This window comes from Crocuta crocuta, unplaced genomic scaffold (genome assembly GCF_008692635.1).
Source record: "Crocuta crocuta isolate KB4526 unplaced genomic scaffold, BGI_CrCroc_1.0 scaffold687, whole genome shotgun sequence".
Taxonomy (NCBI): Eukaryota; Metazoa; Chordata; class Mammalia; order Carnivora; family Hyaenidae; genus Crocuta; species Crocuta crocuta.
The window spans coordinates 1,575,797-1,602,298 of NW_027530182.1; the positions used below are offsets into that span (position 1 = coordinate 1,575,797).

Genomic DNA, 26,502 nt, shown 5'->3' on the forward strand with positions numbered 1-26,502 from the left:
GGATTTGGGGAATAATCAAACATTTATTGAACACTTAAAGTCTGACAGACATTGTTCAAGAACAGTCCTAGTACCTTTATGCAAAGGTGGAATGCTCCAGATAGTGAATGTTTAGTAAAGGTTTGATGGTCCTCACTTTCCGCCCTGTGATTATACCTCTAAAATTAAAATAGAAATCAGTGGTATAATACTTACTACACAAAAATTCATCACATGAATAAACTTTTAAGAAAAAACTTGGACATTGTTTTATTTACATTTATGTCTAAAAGAACCGAAGCTTATTTTTCTAATTTAAATTTAACCCTCAGATTCTCTTAAATAATTAATTTTTACTCAGCTGATATTTGATTTACTTTTATTAGCATTATTTTTTTAAAATGTTTTATTTATTTCTAGGAGAGAGAGAGAGAGAGAGAGACAGCGCGAGCAGGGGAGGGTCAGAGAGAGAGGGAGTCACAGACTGAAACAGGCTCCAGGCTCTGAGCTGGCAGTCAGCACAGAGCCCGACATGGGGCTCGAACCCACGAACCGCGAGATCATGACCTAAGCGAAAGTCGGACGCTTAACCGACTAAGCCACCCAGGCGCCCCTTATTAGCATTATTTAATATGTAGCATATTTAAGAGAGTCATTTAAATTCTATATCACAATGAGGGGCACCTGGGTGGCTCAGTCAGATGAGCCTCTGACTTTGGTTCAGGTCATGATCTCAGAGTTCGAGAGTTCGGGAGTTTGAGCCGTGTGTCGGACTCTGTGCTGACAGCTTGAAGCCTAGAGTCTGCTTCGGATTCTGTGTCTCCCTCTCTCTGCTCCTCCCCTGCTCATGCTCTGTCTGTCTGTCTCTCAAAAATAAATAAACATTAAAAACTAAAAAAAACTCCTTCTGTATCACAATGATAATATTAATGTGAGGGTATTTTAAATTATTCTATAGGATTACCTAACTAGTTATTCAATTATATCACAAAAAGAATTCTTAAATTTGGAAAATTCTTCTAACAATAATTTACTTTTATTTAAGTGTCAGCAACCCAACCATATGAAGCCCTTTATAAATTATTCATATATTTTTTTCAAATTCTTAGACAGTAGTTTTAGGTTATTCTCAAGCAACTTGAAAACAGCATTTCATTCTGAATGATATTTTTCTACCACCTAATTCATAGCTTGCCTCCCTTAAAATATTAGCAGGGAATTCAGCAACCTCCTGGACCTTCACATGGCTAAGAGTATCATCTGTGTAAAGTTTCTGGGGCCTGCTGGGTTCAACAGAAGTCTGTAAGGTCCAGCAGAAGCACCTATCTGTGTTCCACCCCGTTGTATTTCTTAGGGATTCTCGGGGGGACCTTGGAAGTCGCGTCAGCTGAGTTTATTAGAGCAGCGTCATGGTGGTTGTCCCCCGCAGCCGGTGTCTGTTTCACAAGGTCTGTAGTGCAGCTAAATGCAGTTTGTTCTCTACTCTGAGAAAGCCTTACTGCCACATTACTGCTTACATGCCGTGTGTCACCATAAATCTAGCTACCGCTGGTCTGGTCTGTACTTTTCAGAGTGTATTTTCCAGTTGAGAGCGCTCTCATGATTCTCTTTATTATCCTCCTCTTTTGGTCATTTAAAATGTGTTTCAACTATTTCTCTCCCACTTTATCTTATTATCATCTAACACCTTTAGTCTGCCAGAATGTCGTAGTGCATATGTGAGGTTTAGAGTAAACAGCATTCAATATACTTTGAACACTTTTATGAGGTTCCTTTTCTTTCCATTATATTTTACTATTGGTCACTTGCAGTTAGTTTACTGGGAAGGATTAGCTTTTTCCTTTTATAAACTGATGGAATGTAAGAGGACATTTACAAAGGAATATGTGAGAATAGGGTACCAATAACCATAAGGCATTATACAACAAATCTTACCGCATACTTTGAAATTTTATTTTTTATTTTTTAAAATATTTTTAAATTTATTTTCGAGAGAGAGAGAGAGGCGGCATGAGCAGGGGAGGGTCAGAGAGAGAGGGAGACACAGACTCCGAAGCAGGCTCCAGGCTCTGAGCTAGCTGTCAGCACAGAGCCCGATGCAAGTCTCGAACCCATGAACCGTGAGATCATGACCTGAGCTGAAGTCAGATGCTCAATGGACCGAGCCACCCAGGTGCCCCCATACTTTGAAATTTTAAAGGTGAATTTTCATTGCTCATTTGCTCCATTTTTTAAAAAAAATCATCAACCCATATGGCCTATTTATAAAAGTAACTTAGTTTACATTTAGTTTGTTAATTTCCTTTTATTTTTTCAAGTGTACTTGAAATATTTATTTTTAAAAATTTGATATGTTTATATATGTGAGTGTATATATAAATGATGATGTGGAAATAATAGAGTCTCATAAGTTGTTACATACAGTTCAGGATTTAAAGAAGGCTGTGTAATGATACTACATGGAGAAGTGTAAGTATTGCATTAATTATCCATATTAAATATGTAGCCTATTTTGGTTTATAGGACACTATCACATCTACTGTTTTACTAGACATGTGAGTTTTAACTAGACAGTCATTTATTCAACCCAAAAATGGGTGAGTGAGTTCATCTTCATTTCCAGCTCACGAATATGTCACTTATATTCTGCCTAGGAATTTTATTAGAGAATAATAAATGATAGCGTTTCTAAGGAAGATAACTCAAACTTGCATAACTTTTCATTCAAACTGTCCATCTAAAATATAGAACACTATGGGGCGTCTGGGGGCTCAGTCGGTTAAGCATCCGACTTTGGCTCAGGTCATGATCTCGTGGTTTGTGGGTTCGAGCCCTGCGTCGGGCTCTGTGCTGACAGCCAGCTCAGATCCTGGGGCCTGTTTCGGATTCTGTATCACCCTCTCTCTCTGACCCTCCTCTGCTCATGCTGTCTCTCTCTCTCTCAGAAATAAATAAAAAAATTAATAAAAAAATTTTAAAATATAGAACACTAAGAACTGAAATTTATCAATATGTTAATTTTACCGTAATAGCATGCTTTACCGTCTTATATTTATTGTAAATTGTCTCATTGCTTACCTCACAGATGTTGAGGTAAACTATGAACTCCTTTAAGTTCATCCCTACCTTGTGTGCCCAGTTGGAAGCTTTGTGATTGTATCATTTTAACTCTATACTTTCTGTGGCAGCCTGCCTAGTGTGATCCACCCAGCAACTCCTCACTTCTTGATTAATACAATTTTCTAGTTGTCACACTATTAGAGTACGGCTGAAGGCAGTGTGTTTCCTTTCCCAATGTTAGTTTTAGTGCCCTGAGATGTTTTACCCAGTTTATCACAAGCTGGGAATGTTTATTCACGAATTATGGCCATACAGCAGTAAAGTTTTAAAAAATGTGTTATACCTGTTTTTCCTCCTGACCTAGGAAGTGTAGCCTCATTCTTTATAACACTGGCATTGTTGTCTTGCCTTTCATTTTGTATGACTGACTTTTATACCAAATTGAATAAGCCATTAGCTTTTAGTCTGGAGGAATGTGGATCCATAGATATTTCCCATTAGACAAAAGAAAATCTATAAAAGCGGTATCTCCTGGGGCTCGGTCTTCCTAGCTGGCCTAATGGTGTAAAGCACTGCTGTCCTGTGCCCTTATGAGAGAGAACGATGTGGAAGGATTCTCTGAACACCCAGAACTATTAATTGGAGAGTTGTGTACATCTTTTCAGACAACCTTAACTTCTGTACTATACTGCCTTTATTAATCGAATATTCTGATTTAGGGAATTTGTGTTACAAATTTTATATTTTTGAAACTGTTACTGAACAAAATGACAAACTTTGTATCCCTTGTGTGGTTTAAAATTCAAATTTGCTACTGTAGCTGTGTTGTTTTGATAAGTTTTTTTTTAAAGAACGTCTCCTCAGAAAAGACCTCAACTGGTGACGGTTGCACAATTCTGTGAATACGTGAAAACCCGCTGAAGTGTACGCCGTAAAAAGGTGGGTTACATGGGATGTGAATTCTATCTCTGTAAAGTTGTTATGAAAAAAGTTTCCACCGCACAAAATATTTTCATAGGTGCAAACTAATAGGATTTTAGCTTATAGTTGCAATTAAAAAATTTTGTTAGCTTTAATAAATTAACACTTAAAAGCTTTAGAAATATGAAATCGTGTGTGGATTAAAAAATACCTTGCGTTCTTATTCAGTGGTAATACATGTTTATTATGGGAACGTCAGAAACTGCAATTAAGAAAAGAGACATTTAAAAATTGTGAGGGTCTTTTAATATTCACATCTACCATGTAGTCTGCCCCTAAGCTTTCCCTATATTTAACTACTTCCTTGGAATCTGTATTTTTCTTGCCAGCTTTCATTAGCAATAAATAGCTTTTCATGACCACCGTAGGAAAACAGCCAGATGTAAAAATATCTTCTTATAAGAAGGTTAGCAAAAGTGCTGGCTTTCCCTGCCCTGAACTATGAGAGGTGTGCAATAACATCTTCATCCAGAGAAATGCAATAAATATACCGCAGAATAGCTTTGGATATACAGTCAGTTTGGGATTTTGTTGTAAAAATTTGCTTTAAAACATCTCAGCTTTAAGGTGAAAACTAAAGACTTGTGCCATCAATTCTTAAACAGGCAGAATATTAGTTTGTCTTTTTTTTTTTTTTTTAAAAAAAGCTCTTGTTATCACATTTAGCATTAGCTTTCTAATGGCCAAAATTGTTCGCAACACAGTTTAAAGATAAATGCAGTATCAGGCTTTGAATTTTTTTTTTTTTTGGTAAATATTAAGACCTGAGTACAAAATGAGGGCTGTACTGTGGATTAAGTGAAATATCTCAAGGCTGTGCTGTTCTGATAACTGAACCTGAAGTGACCTTTCTCAGACACAATTACAGAGCTGTATGTTTTTCCTTTAATTTCATCAGGGGTTTAATTAGTATACAAATAAAACTTCCCTTATCTTCCTTTCTACCTAATTGGCTTGTCTTCGCTTATATATGAAGTATGTGAAAGTGGGCTGTAATTAGGGTGACCGTGTTAACCTTTTTTCCTCAAATGTACTGTTGCCTAAAGGCCTCAAGGCCTAAAAACAGCGCTTCGGATTATTGCTTTGCAATCACTATGGGTGTCCCACAGGTTTTCTCATGAGCAGAAGGGCTTTGGGTGCTGCAGGTTCCCACTGCTTAACAGGATCTTCATTCTTCTCCCCACTAAATGTTTATTGATTATCTCGCTGTTCCAGGCTCAGCCTCCAACAACTTAATATCAGGTGACAGTCAAGAGAGTTCTCCAAGTAATTAGAGTTGAGCATTGGGGGAACAATTAGGAGCAGAGTTATTAAACTTGATTTATCCTATTCTCTCCTGAACAGTTTCTTGGATATCAGAACATCACACTTCCACAATCTACCCTGGTTGAGAAATTAGTGGCTAACCTGCTGCTTATCATTGGTGCCTTGCTGCCTAGAGGCACACCCTCCTGGTTCCAGTCATTCAGGCTGGAAATATTAGAGTCCATAAAGTTTATCATAGGTTTTAATTAGACAGACATGGACAGGAGAAAATAAAAGCTTCACTTAAAACTTTAAATCAATATATAATATATGCTATATATTATATATGGGAGAGGTACATATGTATATGCATTATACACACACACACACACAAGTATGCTTTTCTTTCTTTAAAGCTTAGCGTTGAGATTTTTAAAGATTCTAATTGTGTCATCAAAAACAAAACAAGAAAGTGACTATTAGGGGAAAGACAAATTATTGAATCACTTTTTGTCTTGGTGTTTTGCACACATCCTTATGAACTTTAGAACCCACTGATGTCTATGGATTCCATTGTACTGTACCTACCTCAACTCTTTTAAAATTGGAGTGCTGTTTCTCTCAGTTAGGTGGCTATGATCATTACCTCTACATTTTCACAGTAAGGAGGTGTGACCTCTGCAGCTTTGTTTACACCACTTTGTGTTCATTTTCTGCAGCTCTAGTCTCAGAGTGGGCTAAATTCAGCCCTTCTGAAATGGTGCGAGCTTTAGGAGAGTTTGGGGGCTGCCCACCATTTCCTCCAAGAGAGGATGATGAAAGCCAGAGGAACCAAGGAGATTTGGATATATGGTAGAAATTCTAATTCTGTGAGATATATCGTCTTTGAAAGGATGTTGTAGGACGGCTGAAAAAGCAAGTGTGGTTTTGCGATGCTGCCAGGGTGGTGTGTTTCTCTCAGATCGGACCACTGAGCTTCACTCTGGACAAGCCTGGGGACAGTGCCCTGAATACGCCTCACCAGTACACACCTCTAGTCAGAAGAGTTACTGAGCAAGAGCATCGGAATGGATTGGCACAAATCCGTTATTTCTGTCGGAAAAATAATTCAAACTTTATGCAAAGCTGGTAGTGGGTCATTAGTTTTATCTTCATATCTGAAAAATAGCATTTTTTATTAACTGAAAGATGTGAGAAATACTGGCTTTCATAGGACTCAACTGGATTTTTACTTTTTTAGATAAAGAAACCTCATGATACTTCAGTGCCTTTAAATATCTTAACATGGGTGCAGAATACGTAGGCTTAGCATGGCCTTTAAAAATCTTTTCTTTGTCATCTCTTTAAAGTTGGTCTGAATCAGTGACTGTTTCTATAGTGGGCTGTTCTTGAAGATCTGCTAACACTAAAGACTGTAATAAAATACAATATCTGATAAATAATCACAGTTTACTTATTTTTTGTTTTTTAAACTTGTACTTGTCTGGAGGCAGCTTGACTGTTTGAAAAGTGAAACACTGAATTAAAAAACGTTTAACACTTTAAAACACCTGATTTGACTGATGACTGCTTTCATTGTACTAACATTTAGAGTGAATTAATTGTTTTAGCTCCATGCAGGCAGATAGAGTTTTCTATTCTATCTATTGTGAATGCTTTAAGAGAATACTGTAGAAAGAATTTTAAACATGAAATTATAGGTTTGTTAATTATACATATAACATATATATTATTAACTATACATATGTTATAAAAATGCTATATATATGTTGTGAATATTCATGTGTGGCTAAACTCTGAGAAACAAGAAAAAATATTATGTGTATGTACCAATTGATTAGTTAGCTCACTGTATAGCGAATTTACTTGAAAAACTGATAAGCTTATATCCTAGAAATTTCATAGGCAGAGGAATGAACAAAATTTTAGTGCTCAGGGATCCTGTGATACTTGTATTATTTTGAATGTAGTCTAGAAAATACTCTTTTAGATTGTGAGGTTCTGATTCTAAGACCTTTAGCCCTAAAGTTCCAAAATGATGTTAGGCACTTGCATCTTGATATTTTTGTGCTATGTAAATATTTCAGATGAAGCAAACAGCAAAGCATCATCAACAGATTTTATACTTCTATGACTGGAAAAATACTTATGGGACACAAATAATTCTGAATGCAAGTATTATTTGTAACTTTCTCTGTTAGATGAAATGTGTTGATTGCATTTGTGTTGCTCTCCTTGACATGAGAGTTATCTCATAGGAAGTAAGGGAGTTTTGTTTTGGAATCCAGTTTGTCTGTTCACTGAGATGTCTGTAGCAACCTGTTCAGGATATATTTATAAGTAAAGTAGTGATGCTTTTAAATCTTGGGTTCCCCTTTCTCACATAGGTGTCCTGGCCTAATTTCCCTTCACTCACACACACACTTTGGGCTTATGATAGTTCTTGTTTCAAATAGACTCTAAATTTCATGTGCTTTCTCCCCTGAAAATCTTTACTTCTTCATCATTCAAAGAAAGTGCTACTTGAGGTTTTTATAATCAGATGTGGGTTTTTCTTTGTGAGAATAAAATGTATTTGCCTTACGGTATTTGAAAAAATAAAATAGAGCTGTATTTTGTAGCTAAACATTTTTCAAAATCTTACCGGATCTATCATTTCTAATTAGTAAGTATGTAAAATTTTTGCAGAAAATTTGTTAAACCTTGATGTGTAATGACCCAAGTCTACTTCTCAGTCAGTCTGTATCCTTCTTTGTTTAATAGCCTATGGCATAAATTGAAGTTAATTATCAGGGCTGACAAGTAACTCTGTTTTCTGTCTGCTTGCAGAGTCTCTCCGAGGCAAAGATGGAGCTGAGAAGAAAAGATCAATCTCTGCGTCAGCTCAATAGACATCTTACCCAGCTGGAGCAGGACAAGCGTCGGCTGGAGGAGAACATCCACGATGCAGAGAGTGCCCTCCGCATGGCAGCCAAGTGAGCATTCGGACCTTGGGGAGATCACTTAAAACAGACAAAAGATCAATTCTTACTTTCATGCTCCGGGTTTTAGCCCTGGATAATACAGTGTTAGAAAACAAAAGTACAGCTGTCTCTCTTTGAAATTCTCTGATATATCCTCAAAAAAGGAAACTCTTAACTCAACATGCTAAATGTATATTTTATTGAGAAACCTCGGAAAAATATAAGGTTCTATATAACCGCTAATTGTGTGTATTTTGGGCTCTGTTGTTTGAAACCATGATTTCATTAATATGGAATGGAATACTCTTTATTTTAAAGTTTTTCATGGTTCCTTCTATCACATAGTACTCCTTTCCCTCTGCCCCATTGCCCCCCAAATTTTGCTTTGCATATGAATATACCGATATTGCAAGTCAGTATAAATATGCTAGTATATAATCAACACATATGTCATAGCGTCTTCTTAAGGGCAGTAAAACACATTGACCACGGAAAATTCATTTACGTTTATAGTTGTATATTCTAATATGTCCAATAGAAAAAAAACACAGTTTTTAGAGTGGGCAACTATGCAAATGTGATGAGAGTGTTTTTCCTTTTACCAGGTAATCAAGTTGACATACACTGTGAAGTTCAAATTCAACAATTCTCTTGGGTAGCTTTATTTGTTCCTCACATCAAATTTCATTGTATACTTTAAGATAGTCCTTTGTATAACAGCATGGCTTAAAGAAAATCTATTTATGGATTAAAGAAACATCGAATTTTAATAAACTCGGTGTTTTCTGCATTTGGAATTCTGGATTCCTGTGATTACAAATACACACACACACACACACACACACATATAAATTAAAATTTTTTTGAGACAGACTCTTGTTAAGCATCAAATATTGTGAAATATGAATGTAATCTATAAACTAAATCACAGAACAGGGAATCTGCACCCTAGGATATCTTACAACTTTGCCATTGGGCTTGGGAAATTGCTAACACATAATGAAAAAATGAGTTTACACAAGGCCAAAGTATTGCCAGGTTTGAATACCCACTGGTAGTTCTTTGGGAAATTGTAAAGCTCTGTAGCATTGCACCACCATATTAGGTATATATAATTGTCATTTTTAAAAACTACAAATTTGACTAAATCAGCTTGTTGTCATTGTTCAGTCTTTTTCCTCATGGCAAATGGAGGGCTTAGCCTAGGTTATTTCTTGTGTGTCTTTACAGCTCTGAAAATTCTGAGATTAATGGAAACAAGATTATAAAGTCTCCTGATTCATATTGTGTCTTCAAAACAAGGCTGCTAATTCAGAAATCTGTCGTGTCTGTGATCTGTGACCATGGGCACATGTTCTTGTAACACAAAAGAAAGTTAACTTGAAATTTGGAGAGCTCATACACTATTTACAGTTTTCAATTTATAGTGTACCATTAAATTTTGTCTTCAGCATTTTCATCCAAACTTTTAATTTAATTTTATTTTTGTTGAAGTGTAGTTGGCATTCAATATTATATTCAGGTATACAACATAGTAATTCAACATTTGTATACAGTATGAGGTGATCACCATGATAAATCTAGCTACTGTCTATCACTCTAAAAATTGTTCCAATGTTGATTATATTCTCTATGCTGTGCATCCCAACTTTTTATTTCATTACTAAGGCTAAATTCAGACTATAAGGTTGTTAGAAGAAACTAGTAACTTTACATGTTTCTGATCAAGGATTTAGAAGGCTTTTGTGCAATTACCGTAATACAAAGAACCTATGTAGAAAGAAAAATATTTTGCATAATATGGCCATTCATGATATGTCTCCACCACTATGATTTTTAAAATCTCCATCAGTAGAAGTCAAAAGAATAGAAGTTTATCCTTTCTGGCAGTTTCTTTTTTCTTTCTTTTTTCACTCTTTTCTTTTTTTAACTTTAGGGATATCTTTAAGATTTTTTTCCCCTCTACTTTATGGCAGGCAATATAAGTAAAGGTAAGGGTTAAATGTGGAATATACCAGTGAATCTGGTTAGGTTTTGCACTTTTGGAAAGAGTACAATAATAACTAACCCTTATTTTTCAATAATAATGACTTATCCTAAAAAGTGTAACAGTTGTTGTAAGGCTTGGAATTTACTAATACTTAATTTTTTTCTTTTCTAGGGACAAAGAATGTGTTGCTAACCATATGCGAACAGTAGAAAATATGCTTCATAAGGTAGTGTAATTTTTCTTCAATATCATTCAACTTGTGTTATGACATTGTTTTCCTAGTCATCAGTTTTATTGACCTCAAGATACTTTAATTCAATTTGTAACTTTCTTAAAAAATAAATTCACAAAAAGGTCCTTCCAAATGACTAACAGTTTGTATTATATAATGTTGCATTGCATAGCTTTCTCCAGAATTTACTTTATGTACTTGCTAAAACTATGGAAATCGTGGTTTCCCCAAACTGGTATAATTGCACTTGAGTTATTGGTGGTCTTTGCTGACTGAACCAGAGGTCATTACGATTCTTACATGTCTCATAATGATAAAATGTTTGACCACACTGTCTAACCTCTTACCACTCTCAAACCTACCATCCCATGTATGTGTATAGAGAGGAGCCGTAATGTATTGTACCTGGCCATACTTTTCAAGTTGTAGTTTTCCCTCTTACAAAAATGTGTTCTTAAACTAGAAATTGAATGTATTTAATGATACTCTATTCTTTTCAGATTTGATTACTTCCATATGATAAGTTAGCTTTTAATTTGTAGTGATGAGTAGCATTTAAGGATGTTAGCATTTAACGATGTTATGATATCACTAAGAACTTACACTGTGTAGTTTGTTAGCATTCCAGATTCAAAGATGTGTTCATTATTTCATTATTTGAATGTTTTCATTAGAGAATGTTATTTATGTGCTTCTGTTATTGTCTAACAATTTGTTGGAAATATAATTACCTAGTACTCTTAAGATATATAGAATTCAGGAATGAATCATGTTTAGAATAATTCTGGGAATCAAATTTATTATATAATATAGTTTGGAAATCACTTTAAAACACCCTAAAATGAATCCTTTTAAGGATATATTAAATAAACATTAGCAAACTAACATTTAATACATTTTAACATTGTAGAAAAACAACTAGGCTTATGTATTCTTTTAGATATTGAAAGTGACTAGCTTTATTTCATATCACCCAAAACACTTAAAATCTAATATTCTGAATGCTATGTTTCAAAGTAGTATTGTTTGAAACTGTGATTTGTCCCCCTCCCCACTGAAAAAAGTTTAGTTTAGATATAGTTACATCAAATCCATATATGCTAGAAATCTGAAATTTGATTTGTAGGAAGAGACATCTTCGGTTAGATTTTTTTCATACTTGGTGAAATCTTTGATAGGAGAAATCAGTTATGTCATATATATGGCATGCCTTTTTATACAGTTGATGTTGCCTTGAAATTGTTTGTTCATTTTCCCAGCTAGAGGAAAAAAATGTCGGGTGGCATCTATAGTAAGAAATGGACTTAGACATCAGAGAAAAACCATCATCAGTATGGAATATAAATGTTGTACCTTATCCTTTCATTGTGAGAATGGCAAAATATATACTTTAAATATAATCAAGACTGGCTACAATAGGACAATTATAATCATACGTTCTTCAGTTACAGTTCATCTTTCTATTTTTGTGTGTCATATGGAAGGAAAGATGTCCATAGAAAGAAAGATGGCCTAGAACCACTGTAGATCTATTTTTGGTTTATGGCTTTTTTCCCCTTCAGATTTAGTTAATTAGTTTGATTAACGTCTCTGGAAATTTCTATTTATATAGTGGTTTTAAAATTATCAAATACTTTTCAAGCTTGAAGTAAAAATTTAGGGAAGGCTAATTGATGGTTGGGCTAATTCCCTGTTCTATGCAGTTTAGGTGAGAATGAATGGATGCTAAGGAAGTGGCCCAGAGAGTCGCTTATGCCAGCCCACTGGTGTTGCCTGCTGTCTTCATGCCAACTTTTGCAATTTTGTGGCCTCTTTGGAGTGTGCAGAGGTGTTTTGCCATTTTGGAGAAACTGGGAATAGTACACAAAGAGGGTCTGGGCTCTTTCATGGCAAAAATGGTTGTGGTTACATTCAAACTCTTCAGTATAGTTTAGTGTACGTAGCCAAAATAGCACAGCTATTTATATTTCTCTTTTTTAATGTTTATTTATTTTTGAAAGAGAAGGCGAGCACATGTAAGCAGGTGAGGGGCAGAGAGAGAGGGAGACAGAGGATCTGAAGCAGGCTCTGTGCAACACAGAGCCCAATGTGGGGCTCAAATGGATGAACCATGAGATCATGACCCGAGCCAAAGTTGGATGCTTAAAGCACCTGAGCCACTCAGGTGCCCCAGCTCTTTATATTTCTTAAGCACATATGTTTTCAAGGTTTGCACTGGTTAATCGAGAATAAAATTAACTTGTACCTGCTGAATTGAATTTTAATACTAACTTCTGACACAATAATCAAATAGAAATGTTTGAGAGAGTATGTGGAGCCTGACGCAGGGCTCCATCTCACCACCATGAGATCATGACCTGAGCCAAAATCAGGAGTCTGATGCTCAACTGATTGAGCCACCCAGATGCCCCTATATTTGTTATTTTTTAAACTCGATACATCACATTCAACTTTTCAAATCCTGAAACTGTATTATACAAGGTAGTCGAGTGGATATTATTTTTAAAATTCCATTTGGGACCGATACTAGTATTTAATAAGGAAGGCCAGTCATTTTCATTTAAAATGCATACTTTATTTCAAAGAAATAGTTGTTTTATGTTAATTCCATGTAAATATATGTGTGTATATACTGTGACTTTTTAATGTAGGCCAGAAGTTAACTTTTTATTAAGAAACATTTCTGGGCTAATTTCCGGCTTATAGGGCTAAGAAAAAAATCACTAAAGGAAACAAAATCACACTTCTATGAGGTGCATTTTTTATGCACACACTTATTTAGTTGAACTCTCAAATGTATGGGAAAAAAACAGAACTATTGAATTAAAAAAAAATCACCATTTTAACTATTTTAAAATTTACAATTCAGTGGCTTTCAATGCATTTACAATGTTGTGCAACCGTCACAACTATGTTTTCAGAATATTTTCATCTCCTTAAAAAGAAATCCAGACAAATTAAGCAGTCACTCTTATATCCTCTTATTCTGTTCCATAGGTTGTCTTTTTACTTTCTTGATAGTGTCCTTTGATGAAAAAATGTTTTTTAAATCTTGATGAAGTCCATTTTGTTTCCTTTTGCTGATCATGTTTTTGGATTCATATCTAAGAATAATACATTCATTGCCATATCCAAGGTCATGAAAATTTTCCTCTGTGTTTTCTCCAAAGAGTTTTATAGTGTTAAATTCTCTGGAGTTTAAGCTCCAAACTTTGGAGTTATCTTTGTATTAACTCTCATGTTTAGGTTTTGGTCCATGTTGAGTTAATTTCTGTGTATGGTGGAATGCAAAGACCAAACTTCAGTTATTCCTGCACCATTTGTTAAAAAGACTTTTCATTCTCCCATTCAGTGATCTCAGTTGCCTGTATTGTAGATTTGTTGACTATAGATGTTTGGTTTTATTTGTGGACTCTCAGTTCTGTTCCATTGATCTACCACACTGTTTTGATCACTGTAGCTTTGTAGTAAATTTTGAAATTAAGAAATGTGAGTCTTCCAACTTTGGGTTTTCTTTTAGGATTTTTTTTTTTGGCTTTTCAGGATTCCTTGTAATTATATATGAATTTTAGAATCAGCTTGTCCATTTCTGAAGAAGACAATTTGAGTTTTGATAGTATTTCCATCTTAATAATAAGTTTTGCAACCCATGATGTGGGATATCTTTCCATTTATTTAGATCTTCTCTAATTATTTTCAATAGTGTGTTACAGTTTTCAATGTATAAGTTTTGTATCTTCTTGCTTAAATTTATTTTTAAGTATTTTATTCTTTATGATACTATTGTATTTTCTTAATTTATTGGTTCTTAATTATTAGCATTTAGAAATATGACTGATTTTTATGTTGCTTTTGTATCCTGCAACTTTGCTGAATTTTTTTTAGCTCTAATAATTTCTTTTGAAGATTCTTTAGGATTTTCTCTATATGAGATCATATCATCTGCAAATAAAGATAGTTTTACTTCTTTCTTTCTGGTTTGGATGCGTTGATTTTATTGTTTTTTGTTTCTTTGTTTATTTGTTGTTATTGTTTTTATTTTTGTTTTGGCCTAATTGCCTGGCTAGGACTTTGAGTTCTAGCAATGAGAGGACAACAGATATCTTTGCATTCTTCTTAATACTAGGAGGAAAGCTTTTGGACTTGGACCATTAAGTATGATATTAGGAGCATGTCCTTTATCAGCTTGAGGAAGTTCTGTTCCTAGTGTTTTGAATTTTTCTTATAAAAGGTTGTTGGGCTTTGTCAAATGCTCTTCCTACAGCAAATGAAACGATCATTATTTTCAACCTTCATTCTATTAATGTTGGGTACCACATAGGTTGATTTATGTATGTTGAACCATCCTTGTATTCCTGTTAATAAATATCACTTGGTTATCATGTATAATTGTTTGAATATGTTGCTAGAGTTGGTTTGCCAGTATTTATTTTTGTTGATTTTTGCATATATGTTCATAAAGGATATTGGTCTATAGTTTTCTTGTGATATCTTTGTATGGCTTTGGTATCAGAGTAATACTGGTGTTGTAGAATGAGTTAGAAAGTGTTCCTTCCATTTCAGTTTTTTGGGAGAGATTTTGAGAAGGATTGGTGTTAATTCTTTATACATTCGGTAAAGTTTACCAGTAAAGCTATCTGGTCCTGGGTTTTTGTTATTGGAAGGTTTTTGCTTACATATTCATTCTTTTTACTTGGAATAGATTTGTTCAGATTTTCTGCTTCTTTTTTAGTTGGTTTTGGTACTTTTATGTGTTTCCAGGAATTTGTTTGGTTCATCTCGGTTACCTCACTTGTTGACATACATTGTTCATTTTCTTAGTATTGTTTTTATTTCTGTAAGGTCAATAGTAATGTCCTCACATTTATTCCTGATTATAGTAATTAATTAATCTTTTTTTTCTTGGCAAGTCTAGTTAAAGTTTGTGAATGTTGTTGACCTGCCAAGGAATAACATTTGGTTTTCTTGATGTGCTCTGTTAATTTTCTATTTTCTCTTATCTCTGTGCCATTCACTATTTCTTTCTTTTGTTTATTTTGGGCTTAGTTTGCTCTTCTCTTTCTATGTCCCTCAGGTAAAAGGTTAGGTTATTGACTTGAGATCTTTCTTCTTTTTTAATGTAGACATTTGTAGCTAAACATTTTTGTGTGAGCACTACTTTCACTGAGATTTTGTGGAGATTCTATTGTCAGGTGCATATATATCTGGAAATTGTTGAATCTACATGGTGGACTGATTTTTTTATTATTACAGAATTTTTTTTTGTCTATTAGTAATTTTTTGTCTTAAAGTCTTTGTATGATATTAGTATAGCTATTCCAGCTCTCTTTCGGTTACTGTTTGCATGGAATATCTTTTTTATCCTTCTACTTTTTTAAAACTTTATTTATATATTTTGAGAGACAGAGAGAGCACACATGCATGCGTGTGCACAGGAGGGGGCAGAGAGAGAAGGAGAGAGAGAATCCCAAGCAGACCCCCCACTGTCAGCACAGAACCTGATGTGGAGCTTGATCTCAGTAACTGTGAGATCATGATCCGAATTGAAGTCAAAACTCAGATGCTCAACCACTTGAGACACCCAGGTACCCATATCCTTCTACTTTAAATTTATCTGTGTCTTTGTATCTAAGATACCTCTTGTAGACAACATATAATTATTTTTTAAAACACATTCTGCCAATCTTGACCTTTAATTGGAGAGTTTAATCAACTTACATTTAATATGATTAGTGATATGGAAAGACTTCTGTCATTTTCCTTTTTTTCTCTTTGTCTTATTTCTATTTCTGTTTTAGTCCCCTCCTGTTTATTGTATGTTAGATAGATCTTTTGTAGTGTAACATTTGTTTCTGTTCTCTCTTGTTTTCCTATATATTCTTAGTTATTTTTTAGTGGTGCTCTTGGGGATCACAATTAACATCTTAATTCTTAGCAATCTACTTTGAATTAATAATCTTAGTTTCAGTAGTATACAAAAACTTTGTTCCTATAAAGCTCCATCCCCACCTTATGTTGTTACTGTCACAAATTGCATCTTTATACATTGTGTGCCCATCAACATAGTTTATTATTATTGTTTTATGCAGTTGTCTTTTAAATAACATAGAAAAAAAGAGGTGTTACAAACAAAAAATACATTATTACTGACTTTTATATATACCCACGCAATGTTTTTTATGAGTGGTCTTTATTTCTTCATGTGGATTAGAATTACTGTCTGGTGTTTTTTCATTTCAGGCAGAAGGACGTCCTTTAGCATTTCGCCGAAGGCAAGTCTAGTGATGATGAACACCCTCAGCTTTTGTTTATCTTGGAACAGCTTAATTTCTCTTCCAGTTTCAAAGAGTATTTTTGTTGGATATAGAATTCTTGGTTGATAGTTTTTTTCTCTCCATTACACACTTTGAATATGTCAATTCCAAAATTTCCATTTGGTTCCTTTTTATACTTTCTATCTCTTTATTTGTATTTTCTACTTTGGAAGACATTGTTCTTATAGTTTCCTTTGTTTGTTGTTGTTGTTGTTGTTATTTTTGTATATGGTTTCCTTTAGCACTTTAAGCATATTTAAAATAATTGATTTTTAAAAAGTCATGGTGTGATAAATCCGGTGTTGAGGCTTCCTTGGGGTCAGTTCCCATTAGTTTCTGTTTTTCTAATGTATGGGCTATACTTTCTTATTTCTTTGAAAACATCATAATTTTTTGTTGAAAAGTGGATATTTTGAATAGTGCAATGTGGCAACTCTGGAAATCAGATTCTCCTCCATCCCCAGTGGTAGTTGTTGCTGCTTACTCTAGTCTTGTTTGTCTGGTCAGTGACTTTACTGAACCAGTTTTTTAAAATTTGTTTTCTTTTTTAGAAAATATTTATTATTGAAGTATAGTTGACATACAGCGTTATTATCAGGTTCAGGTTCACAACATAGTGATTTGACACTTCTGTACGTTACTCAGTGCTCGCCATGGTGAGTGGTCACCCTCTGTCACCGTACAGCATTATTACGATATTAATCACTGTATTCCCTGTGCTTTACTTTTCATCTCTGTGTAAAGTCTGTGTTCTTTGTTGGGTGGGGCCACCAAAATCTCTGTTCTGTTAGCTTCGTGCTCTGCTAGTGTATCAACAGAGATTTCCATAAATGCTGAGATTCAAGTTTTTCTTTTTTTTCTTGATTAAACTTCTACTTGGTTGCTATATACTTGCAGTTAGTTTCTAGAGTTCTGCAAAAGTTGATTCTGACAAATTTTGTCAGTGTATTCATTGTTTTTGTGTAGGGACTGGTTTTTGGAATTCCTTATTGCAGCCTCTTCACTAACATCATTTCCTAAAGTCATACACTTTTGTTTTCCTAATAGCTTTACCACTAGGTTTCTAATGTTACTGATAATAAAAACTCTCAGGAATTGATTTCTTCTTTACATTAAGAGACTCTCCACTCATGCTTAAGTATTTCTATTGTGAGAAAAAGAAAGTACAGTAATTGTATTTAAAATAACTTTCAGGATAAGGTAATGAGTGGACATATAGGATAATATCTGAATTATTTAGATTTAGGTATGAGAAAAGTAAGTATTTATTGGGGGCTAACCAAGTGCTTAACAGAGAGATGTCTTGGTTTATACTACAGCAGGGAGTGAAAGTAAGTAAATTTAGGTAAAACTGGAATGTAGAGAAGAATGAACTTTTTTTGGAGTCATTTCTTATTATTGTCAAGTTAGTAGAATGGCTGGATTCTTGAGGCTTTTAGAGATTGAGTCCTATAAATTTGGAAGGATTAACTACCATGTTTCCTGTATATGATTGCAGTATACTATGAATTTTAAAGGTACGTCTGAACATTTACTCAGAAGTCTTAGCTGCCTTTTCAGTAAAATGTCTAAATGATACAACAGGAAGTCACAATCCAGAAGCCTCTAGAGGACCTTGAATCTCTAAGCCCTGTAAATTTATCAAGCTGAAATGGCACTGGAACAATAACTAGGAAGTCACAGGAGTTTCTGACATCCTTTTAGATTCCCTTCTATTGTAAAGTTACTTAAAACCTCGAATCCATCATAAAACACAATATTTAACGTGAATAGTTGAGTTCGACAAATGCTTTTTAAGTGTATATCATATGTCAGAGCTGTACCAGTCTTTGGGGGAAACAAATAGCCAATATATATATATAGTTTAGTCCTTTCCCTCACGGCAGAGACACAGATAATTCCAGTATACCATGGTAAACACGGATCCATAAGATGCAGTTCAACATTCATTTAGATAGAGTTATTCATCTATGAGGCATACTTAGAAAACCCATGGGTTGACTGGAACTTTCTTAGAAAACAGTTAATGCCTGGAAGGGGCTTTGAAGTGTGTGGAAAGATGGGAAAGGCATTCCAGCAGAGAGAGTTACATGTGCAAGTATGTGGAGGCATGAATAGCCAGATATCCTGAGTTCAGCAGTGAGTGCAAGGAGAATGCAAGAGGTGAGGCCGAATGAGGCACTTGGAAGCCAAGTCATAGCAGAACTTGTTTTTTGTTCATTTTTTGCCAGTCCAAGACCTTGGATCTTTATCCTGGAAGCAGTGGAAGTAAACCAGGGTTTAAGCTAGGGATGGATGTGATCAGATTCTTTATTGAATCTGGGTTCTGGAGGGCGTATTTGCAGACTGGATATCGTGACTAATGAAATGGTTTTAAGAGCCATGAGTCTAGGCTCAGTGAAGGCAGGAGAAGGTTTGGACCAGGGTGGTGATGATAGGTGGCATCAGAGAAAAGAATGTGAAACTTACTTAGTAAAATGGCAAATGAGGAGGATGACGAGGCATGGAGGATAGCTCCCAGTATGGGCGGTGAGATTGACTGATGTTGGGAATACAAAAAGAGGAGCAGGCTTTTTTTTCTTTTTCTTTTTTTGTTTTGGTAAGAAGAAGAAGGGAGACAATGATGAGTTTTGTTTCAGAAATACCCAAGTTTAAGGTAATGTGGAGTGATCAGCAGGATATGCGAGCCTGGATTGCAGGGAAAAAGTCAGGCTAAAGAAAAAGGTTTGAGATTGATTAATGTAATACTCACTGGCAAAGAAAGAAGGCAGTATAGCAATTGATAGGAGAGACAAGACATTATAGATAAATGGGAGGCTAGCAAATGCATTTTGAGAGATTAATTATGCCACGAGAGTTTGAAGTCCTTGAGGGATGGAATTCTGTCTCCTTAATTTTTATTTGCTCAGCATCTATCACAGCGCCTGGTACCCAGTAGGCACTTAATGAATGTTTGTTGAATGAGTCAAATTTTACCATCACCCAGTCTCTAAACAAAACTAAAGGCATCTCTAGATTTCACTGGAAGTCTTGCTGATATTCCTTTATTTATTTGACTGCTAAAAATAGCCTGTGTACTTATTTTGCCTAATCAAGTGCTAGAGGAGAGAGCCTAAATTTGATTATAAGAATGTCCCTAGGAAAGGGAGGTATGGTAGCAGCAAATTTACAGGATGTAGAAGTCCTGTTATAACCTGCTTTGAGCTGGTTCGACCCCTACCAAGTAGAAGGATGATTACTTCTTTTGTTAGAGTGGATTCTGGAATAGATTAGAATCGAACAGAATCTGACAGGTGAAGACACTGTCTTGCCAAATCTTTAAATGCGATTTTATAATCTTATCTTAAACATGGTTAACCCAAAGAGTTGATAGTTCATAATACATAGTTGTCTTTGATTTTTGGTTTTCAGTGATTTTATGAGGAATGTAAACATCACAGAAAAGTTTTAATTCTTAAAGCTGATAGTATGTTAAAAGTTGAAACATGATTTCATGCCTCTAAAAACCCAATTTTTAGTGACCTGTTAATGACGCTCTGAATGTGACTTGCGATCTTTGAACTCCTCTCCATTCTCAGTTTCCGGATCCTGATCTTGAAGATCAGCTGTGCGGGACTTACAGGTGTTAGCACAGCTGGCTTGCTGATGACAACTCTGTCCATATAGCTGTCTTGTGTGTCATCATTCATATTGTTCAGTGTCATTCTGACCTAGCCAAGCTAAAAATGGTACTCCTGCTCAAGAGGGATTTAAAAACCTTGACAAACTAAAGATAAGACACTACAGAATGTCACGGACGTGTGCTTAACAGGTTTTAGCCTAAACACGTCTAAATAACTAATTGCAGTATGCATCTGCCTTTATCCTCTGAAATAATTTACACTAGGAAAGAAAATATCTCTGTGTGGAGGACTGTTAACAATTCATAAACATATTTTTCTGTTCTCCAGTATGGGCTTTATGTTTGTTTAAATAGCTCAAGGTCGCAGTAATCTATTTGTGGGGTGCATTCTATGGTATATAACCCACACCACAGATTTCTCATGCTGTCGAGTGCCTTGATAAGATGCCCATGATCAAATCACTCTCTTTTCCAGCTTGATAATTTGATTTGAGGGCTCGGTTTTTCAAATCCTTAATTGGGATACAACCAGCTTGGTAATTTGATTCAAGAGATCCATTTTTTAGTGCCATAATTGGGATGCAACTATTAACGTGTGGGGTGGTGGTGGCAGCGGCGGGTTTGCCCTGTTTTCTGGTGACAGCAGCTGGCAGTCATTGGAGAGTTCTGGCTCTGCTCCAGAGTCATAGGTTAAGTTAAATAACCTGTCAGCGAGAGAAGCCTTGTTTCTCATTTCCGCCGTTTCAAATTATGAGTGCGTGCGCTTGCTGCCACGTCAGAGCTGTGCCTGCTCCTCCTTCCCGTAGGTGTGGAGCACAGCTGGGACCGTTGCATGTGTCTGGGGACATCGTAGTTTGGGGATTTTCCATGGGAAATGGTGACCATTGTATAAGGATGAATGCTGCACAGGTAACTTGTCTCTCAGAGTAATGTGTGTGTGTGTGTCTGCGTGTGTGTGTGTGTGTGTGTGTGTGTGTGTGTGTGTATCAGGCCATGGGAGAAAGAAAACATGAATGAATGAGAATGCCCACAGGTCCAGTGGAACAACGCAGGAATATAAGGATGTCTAAGTACTAGTCTCCATTACTTATCACAACACTATTTTTATGAGACTTACACATTTTTGCTAACATTACCAGATGAGGGATGAATGAACAGGGAAAAAAATGTTATTGTTTAGGTAGGGAAAAGGAAGAATTACCAAAATCGCAAGCAATTTCACCAACTATGAACTATTTTTTTTCCTAATAGTTTATTGTCAAATTAGTTTCCACATAACACTCAGTGCTCATCCCCACAAGTGTCCTCCTCCATGCCCATCCCCCCTCCCCCCCACATCCATCAGTCCTCAGTTTTTGTCAGCATTCAAGAGTCTCTCATGGTTTGCCTCTCTCCCTTTCCCCCACCATTTCCCCCCTTCTTCTCCCCCTTGTTCCTCCGTCAAGTTCCTCCTAATCCTCCTATACGTGCAAACATATGATATTTGTCCTTCTCTGCCTGACTTATTTCGCTCAGCATAACACCCTCAAGGTCCATCCATGTTGCTACACATGGCCAGATTTCATTGTTTCTCATTGCCATGGAGTATTCCATGGTATAGATAAACCACATCTTCTTGATCCATTCATCTGTTGATGGACACTTAGGCTCTTTCCATGTTTTAGCTATTGTGGAGAGTGCTGCTATGAACATTGGGGTCCATGTGCTCCTATGCATCAGCATTTCTGTATCCCTTGGGTCAATTCCTAGCAGTGCTATTGCTGGGTCATAGGGGAGTTCTATTGTTAGTTTCCTTAGGAAACTCCACACTGTTTTCCAGAGGGGCTGTACCAGTTTACATTCCCACCAACAGTGTAGGAGGGTGCCCGTTTCTCCACATCCTCGCCAGCATCTAGAGTTCTCTGATTTGCGCATTTTAGCCACTCTGACTGGCGTGAGGTGGTATCTCAGTGTGGTTTTGATTTGTATTTCCCTGATGAGGAGGGATGCTGAGCATCATTTTATGTGTCTCCCAACTATGAACTATTAACAAGTTCATTATAGATATTAAGAGACATTATGATTTGGTGCTAAGAGCACTGGTCTCAGCAACCTCACATTAGGGCTGTTTCACAAGGTGGACAGAGGAATCAAGTGAGGTGTAGTGTGTGAAGACCACTCTGAAAAGTATATTACTCTATCTATTTCCTTAACTAAATAGTTAGGAAAAGGTAATAGAAAGAGGAAAATATCCATTTAGATGTGACCGTTCAGGATGTGAATGTCATCTCCATTGCGTTGACAAGCTTGAATCCCTGCTTCTATCATGAGGCTTATGCCAGAGTCCTGGAACTGCTAATTATCTTTTTTTTATTATATTCTCTCTTTCTCCTGCCTTGAAGAATTTGTGAGTTTGGAATGGCATTCTTATTTGATCACATACTTACTACGAGCCTCTGTATGCATAGCATTTTTCTTGCTGCTATTGTTATTACAGAGTATATAGTTAACTCTGGCTGATGCCCTCCCTTCTCTGTTTACAAAAACCTCTCCAGTATGCCTATTCTACTTGTTTAACCAAATGTTAGAATATGTGCCAAGAATGTTAGACTCAGTCAAGTTGTATACTAGACTATGTGAAACTTGAAACTAGACCAAAAGATAGGACACTTATTTATGAAGCACGTGAAGAAAAGAAGCCAGAAAGTATCTGTGAAATGGCACCCTGTATTACTGATAGAGGGTTGACCTGCTAGGAATTGTTCGCATATTCTCCAGTGAGATGTGGTTATTTAAAAAACTTTACAGATGGTGAAAAATATCGTCTTTCCTTCTATACCTTTAAGGTGGAGGATGGTCAATATTTACTGTAAAGGGTCAGATAGTAAATATTTTAGGCTTTGTAGACCATATGGCCTCTTTCTCAACTATTCAACTCTGTCACAGTTGCAGGAAAGCAGCCAAAGATAATAGGTAAATGAATGAGTGTCATGTGTTTCAATAAAACTTTATTTACAATAAGAGGTGGTGGCCTAGATTTGGTTCCCAGGCTGTAGTGTGCCAAATACGCACTGCTCTCTAGTGCAGGGTTTGAAAAATAGCGTGCAAGGTCTTCTAGTGTAGGATGAAAAACAGAATAAAGAGAGAAGGGAAAGCAGTTAGGAGCCAGTGGAGGTGGAAGGGAGGGAAGAGAAAGGAGTGATCCAGAAGAAGGCAGGCAGCTGGAAGCCACGTAGAACGTGAACACAGGGGTAACAGGAGATTCTGTAGATAGAAGTCTGGACCTGATGGTGGTAAGAATGTTTATTTTGAAGCGATGGAGGCCATACTAGATTGGAGTAAGTAAAATTTTAGCCAGATTAAGGGTATGATGTAAAGTCCTAATATCACTTACTTTCCCCAGACTAATTAAAGATTCAGGCATTGTGTGTGTGTGTGTGTGTGTGTGTGTGTGTGTGTATTATATATATAGTTATATATATATATAAAATTTTGTACATGTTTTTATGTGGTAAGTTTATCTGAATTTTTATCTTCAAATCCTACTACTTTTCCTTGGTGTCCTGTTGGTAAAAACACAGGTAGTACCACATTCCATAAGGGTTGTTTTTTTTTTTTAATTTAGAATATTAGGTCTAGAGGGATGGATAGCTGTGTATAATACAACACATAGCTTCACATTTTAAGTATTGAGCAGTTTTTCTTAAAATGGCAAATTTAATATCATTGATATATCTAACAGGAATAGCTTTTGTGCTGTTATGGTAGGAGTACAGAAAATCAGAAAACAGACCGGTGGCTTGCTGATCAGAGCAATAGGAGCAGTACAATGTGGATTTTTTAAAAAAATATTTTAAATGTTTTATTTATTTCTGAGAGAGAGAGACAGACAGCGGGAGCAGGGGAGGGTCAGAGAGAGGGAGACACAGAATCCGGAACAGGCTCCAGGCACTGAGCTAGCTGTCAGCCTAGAACCGGACTCGGGGCTCGAACCCACGAACTGCGAGATCATGACCTGAGCCGAAGTCGGACACTCAACTGACTGAGCTACCCAGGCGCCCCACAACATGGATTTTATGAATCGCTTCAGTCTGGACCTAGATTGTTAGAATACACTAAATATATATCTCATAACAACATTTTGACTTCTTAGAAAGTTTCATTTATTTTTCTCTATCCATCTCTTCTTTCTCTTGTGTCTTACGGCATATATGTTAGAAATATATGCTTTATGAAAGTATGTAATGAGAAAGAGAAAGCAAACCACTTTTCTAAAACCCAAAATTTCAGAATGTAGTAATGTAGGCATGTTTTCTTTATTCTTTGTCAAAAGACTATGCAATTGAAACAGTTGTATAGAATGTTATAAAAATGAATACATTTTGATAAATGAGATTTATATTGTGAAATTCTCAGAAAAAATCATTATGTGTTAAATATGAACTGTTACCCATTTTAAAGTAGAAAAACATTATTATATATATTTTATCACTCACAGCTATAAATAAATCACAGTGAAAAGGATATAGACTCTTAATTAAAGGATGAATAATGATGTGGCATACACAGAATTTAAGTCAGACTTTTGAAATTATATTTTAAAGTTAATTTGAAATTTGAAATTAGAATTTAATGTACAGACAGTCGCAATGGTTGTTTTAATCTCAGTCCATACTAAAATCTGTATTTTAAAAGGCAAGCCTACTTCTCCTTTTAAGGAAAAAAGTGTTTTTACTATTCTCATATTGTTGCTTTAAAATTCTTTTGATAGTAAAGAAATTTATTTTAGATTCCCATGTTTGAAAGGAATAATTTCATATCCAATGGGCAGTGTTTCTCAGAGAAATCCCACTTATATCCTTTCTGATTTTGTTCACTTTGTTCTCAGGCTGCCTGTTCTATGTTTTTTCATGAACCAATTTAATGCCATACAGGGAGAGTCCTATTCCTTACTGTTGTGGGTTGAATCTCTTTCCCAGTGACCCTTGCTCACACCCTGAAATTCACACGTGCCTTCTGCGCTCTTCTGAACAGTCTCTTCCCACCCCCCCCAACCCCCCCGCCCCTTTATGTTTCCCTGTTCCTGGTCACCTTCCCTTCCGGCTTCTTTGCTGTGCAGCTGTAATTTTACTTGTCTGGTAAAATTGTTTTGTCTTCTCTCAACACGTTGCTGTCATTCCTTGGGCCCCTTCAAATAAAGGACTTCCTAGTCAATGCTTTTTCAAGAGGGAGAAAAAACTTTTTCTAGAAATACTTGGAGAACGTGTTCGATGCCTTCTCTCAAAGTTCTGGCATAATTTAAAAGTGGAAACAACTCTTGAAATTTAGCATAATTATTTGTCATTATATTTATGACGTATCACTGTTTCTTGATGGCACTGTCAGCGTTCAGCGCATAATGTGTAATTGAATTAATATATTAGCACATGCATATTCAGATACTGCTGTATTTTGATGCCATCAAAATGACTGCATTTCGAGGTGTTTTTTTTTTTTTAACCAATCTAAGATAAAGAATGATTTAATCTGGGAAATTAAATAGTGTTGTCGTGAGAATGTTAATTTGATAAGAAGTCACAGTTTTATGTGCCAAATGACCCAGCTTAATATTGTTCAGCAACTTTGTTTAGAGACTGTGAAATGTGGCTCACTGTTCCTGTAGATGCCAAGCTTCACAGCTGAAGTCTGGTGCCTGATAATAATCGGGTAAAGGGCCTCCAGTGCCAGAACCGTGTTGTGGATTTATACCTACGTTGCTTATGGCCCCCCTCCCCCCCCGCCCGTATTAGCAATCTGCTTTTGTACTTTGACTTCCAGGATTTCCCTAGTGAATTTTGTCACAGAAAAAAGAGAATCATCAATATCGCAGTTAAACTTGACTTTCAAAGCTAATAGTATCTCATTTGGGGGCTCAAATTTAATAAATTTTCTTTGATTCTGGGTGAGTTTTTAAACATCAAACAATGAATTGGCCAGGGTGCAGTAAAATATTTAGATCTATTGACTATGGTTCAGAAGGGTAGAAGGCAAAACACCAGTGGTTTGATGTTGATAAATTCTCAGCACCTTAATCCACATTAATGTTTTCTTTTATCTGAGTGTACATTGGTGACCAAAAAAAAAAAAAAAAAAAAAAA

At 35.8% G+C, this 26,502-nt stretch overlaps 1 protein-coding gene across 1 annotated transcript in view; it reads left to right on the forward strand.

Moving 5' to 3' along the window:
* CCDC171 (coiled-coil domain containing 171) overlaps positions 1–26,502 on the forward strand; it is a 285,435-nt gene that overhangs the window by 185,113 nt on the left and 73,820 nt on the right. Inside the window, exons 22-23 of the mRNA XM_077765058.1 lie at positions 8,095–8,240; positions 10,390–10,444. Coding sequence (XP_077621184.1) covers positions 8,095–8,240; positions 10,390–10,444 — 201 coding nt within the window. The remainder of the gene's footprint in view (positions 1–8,094; positions 8,241–10,389; positions 10,445–26,502) is intronic.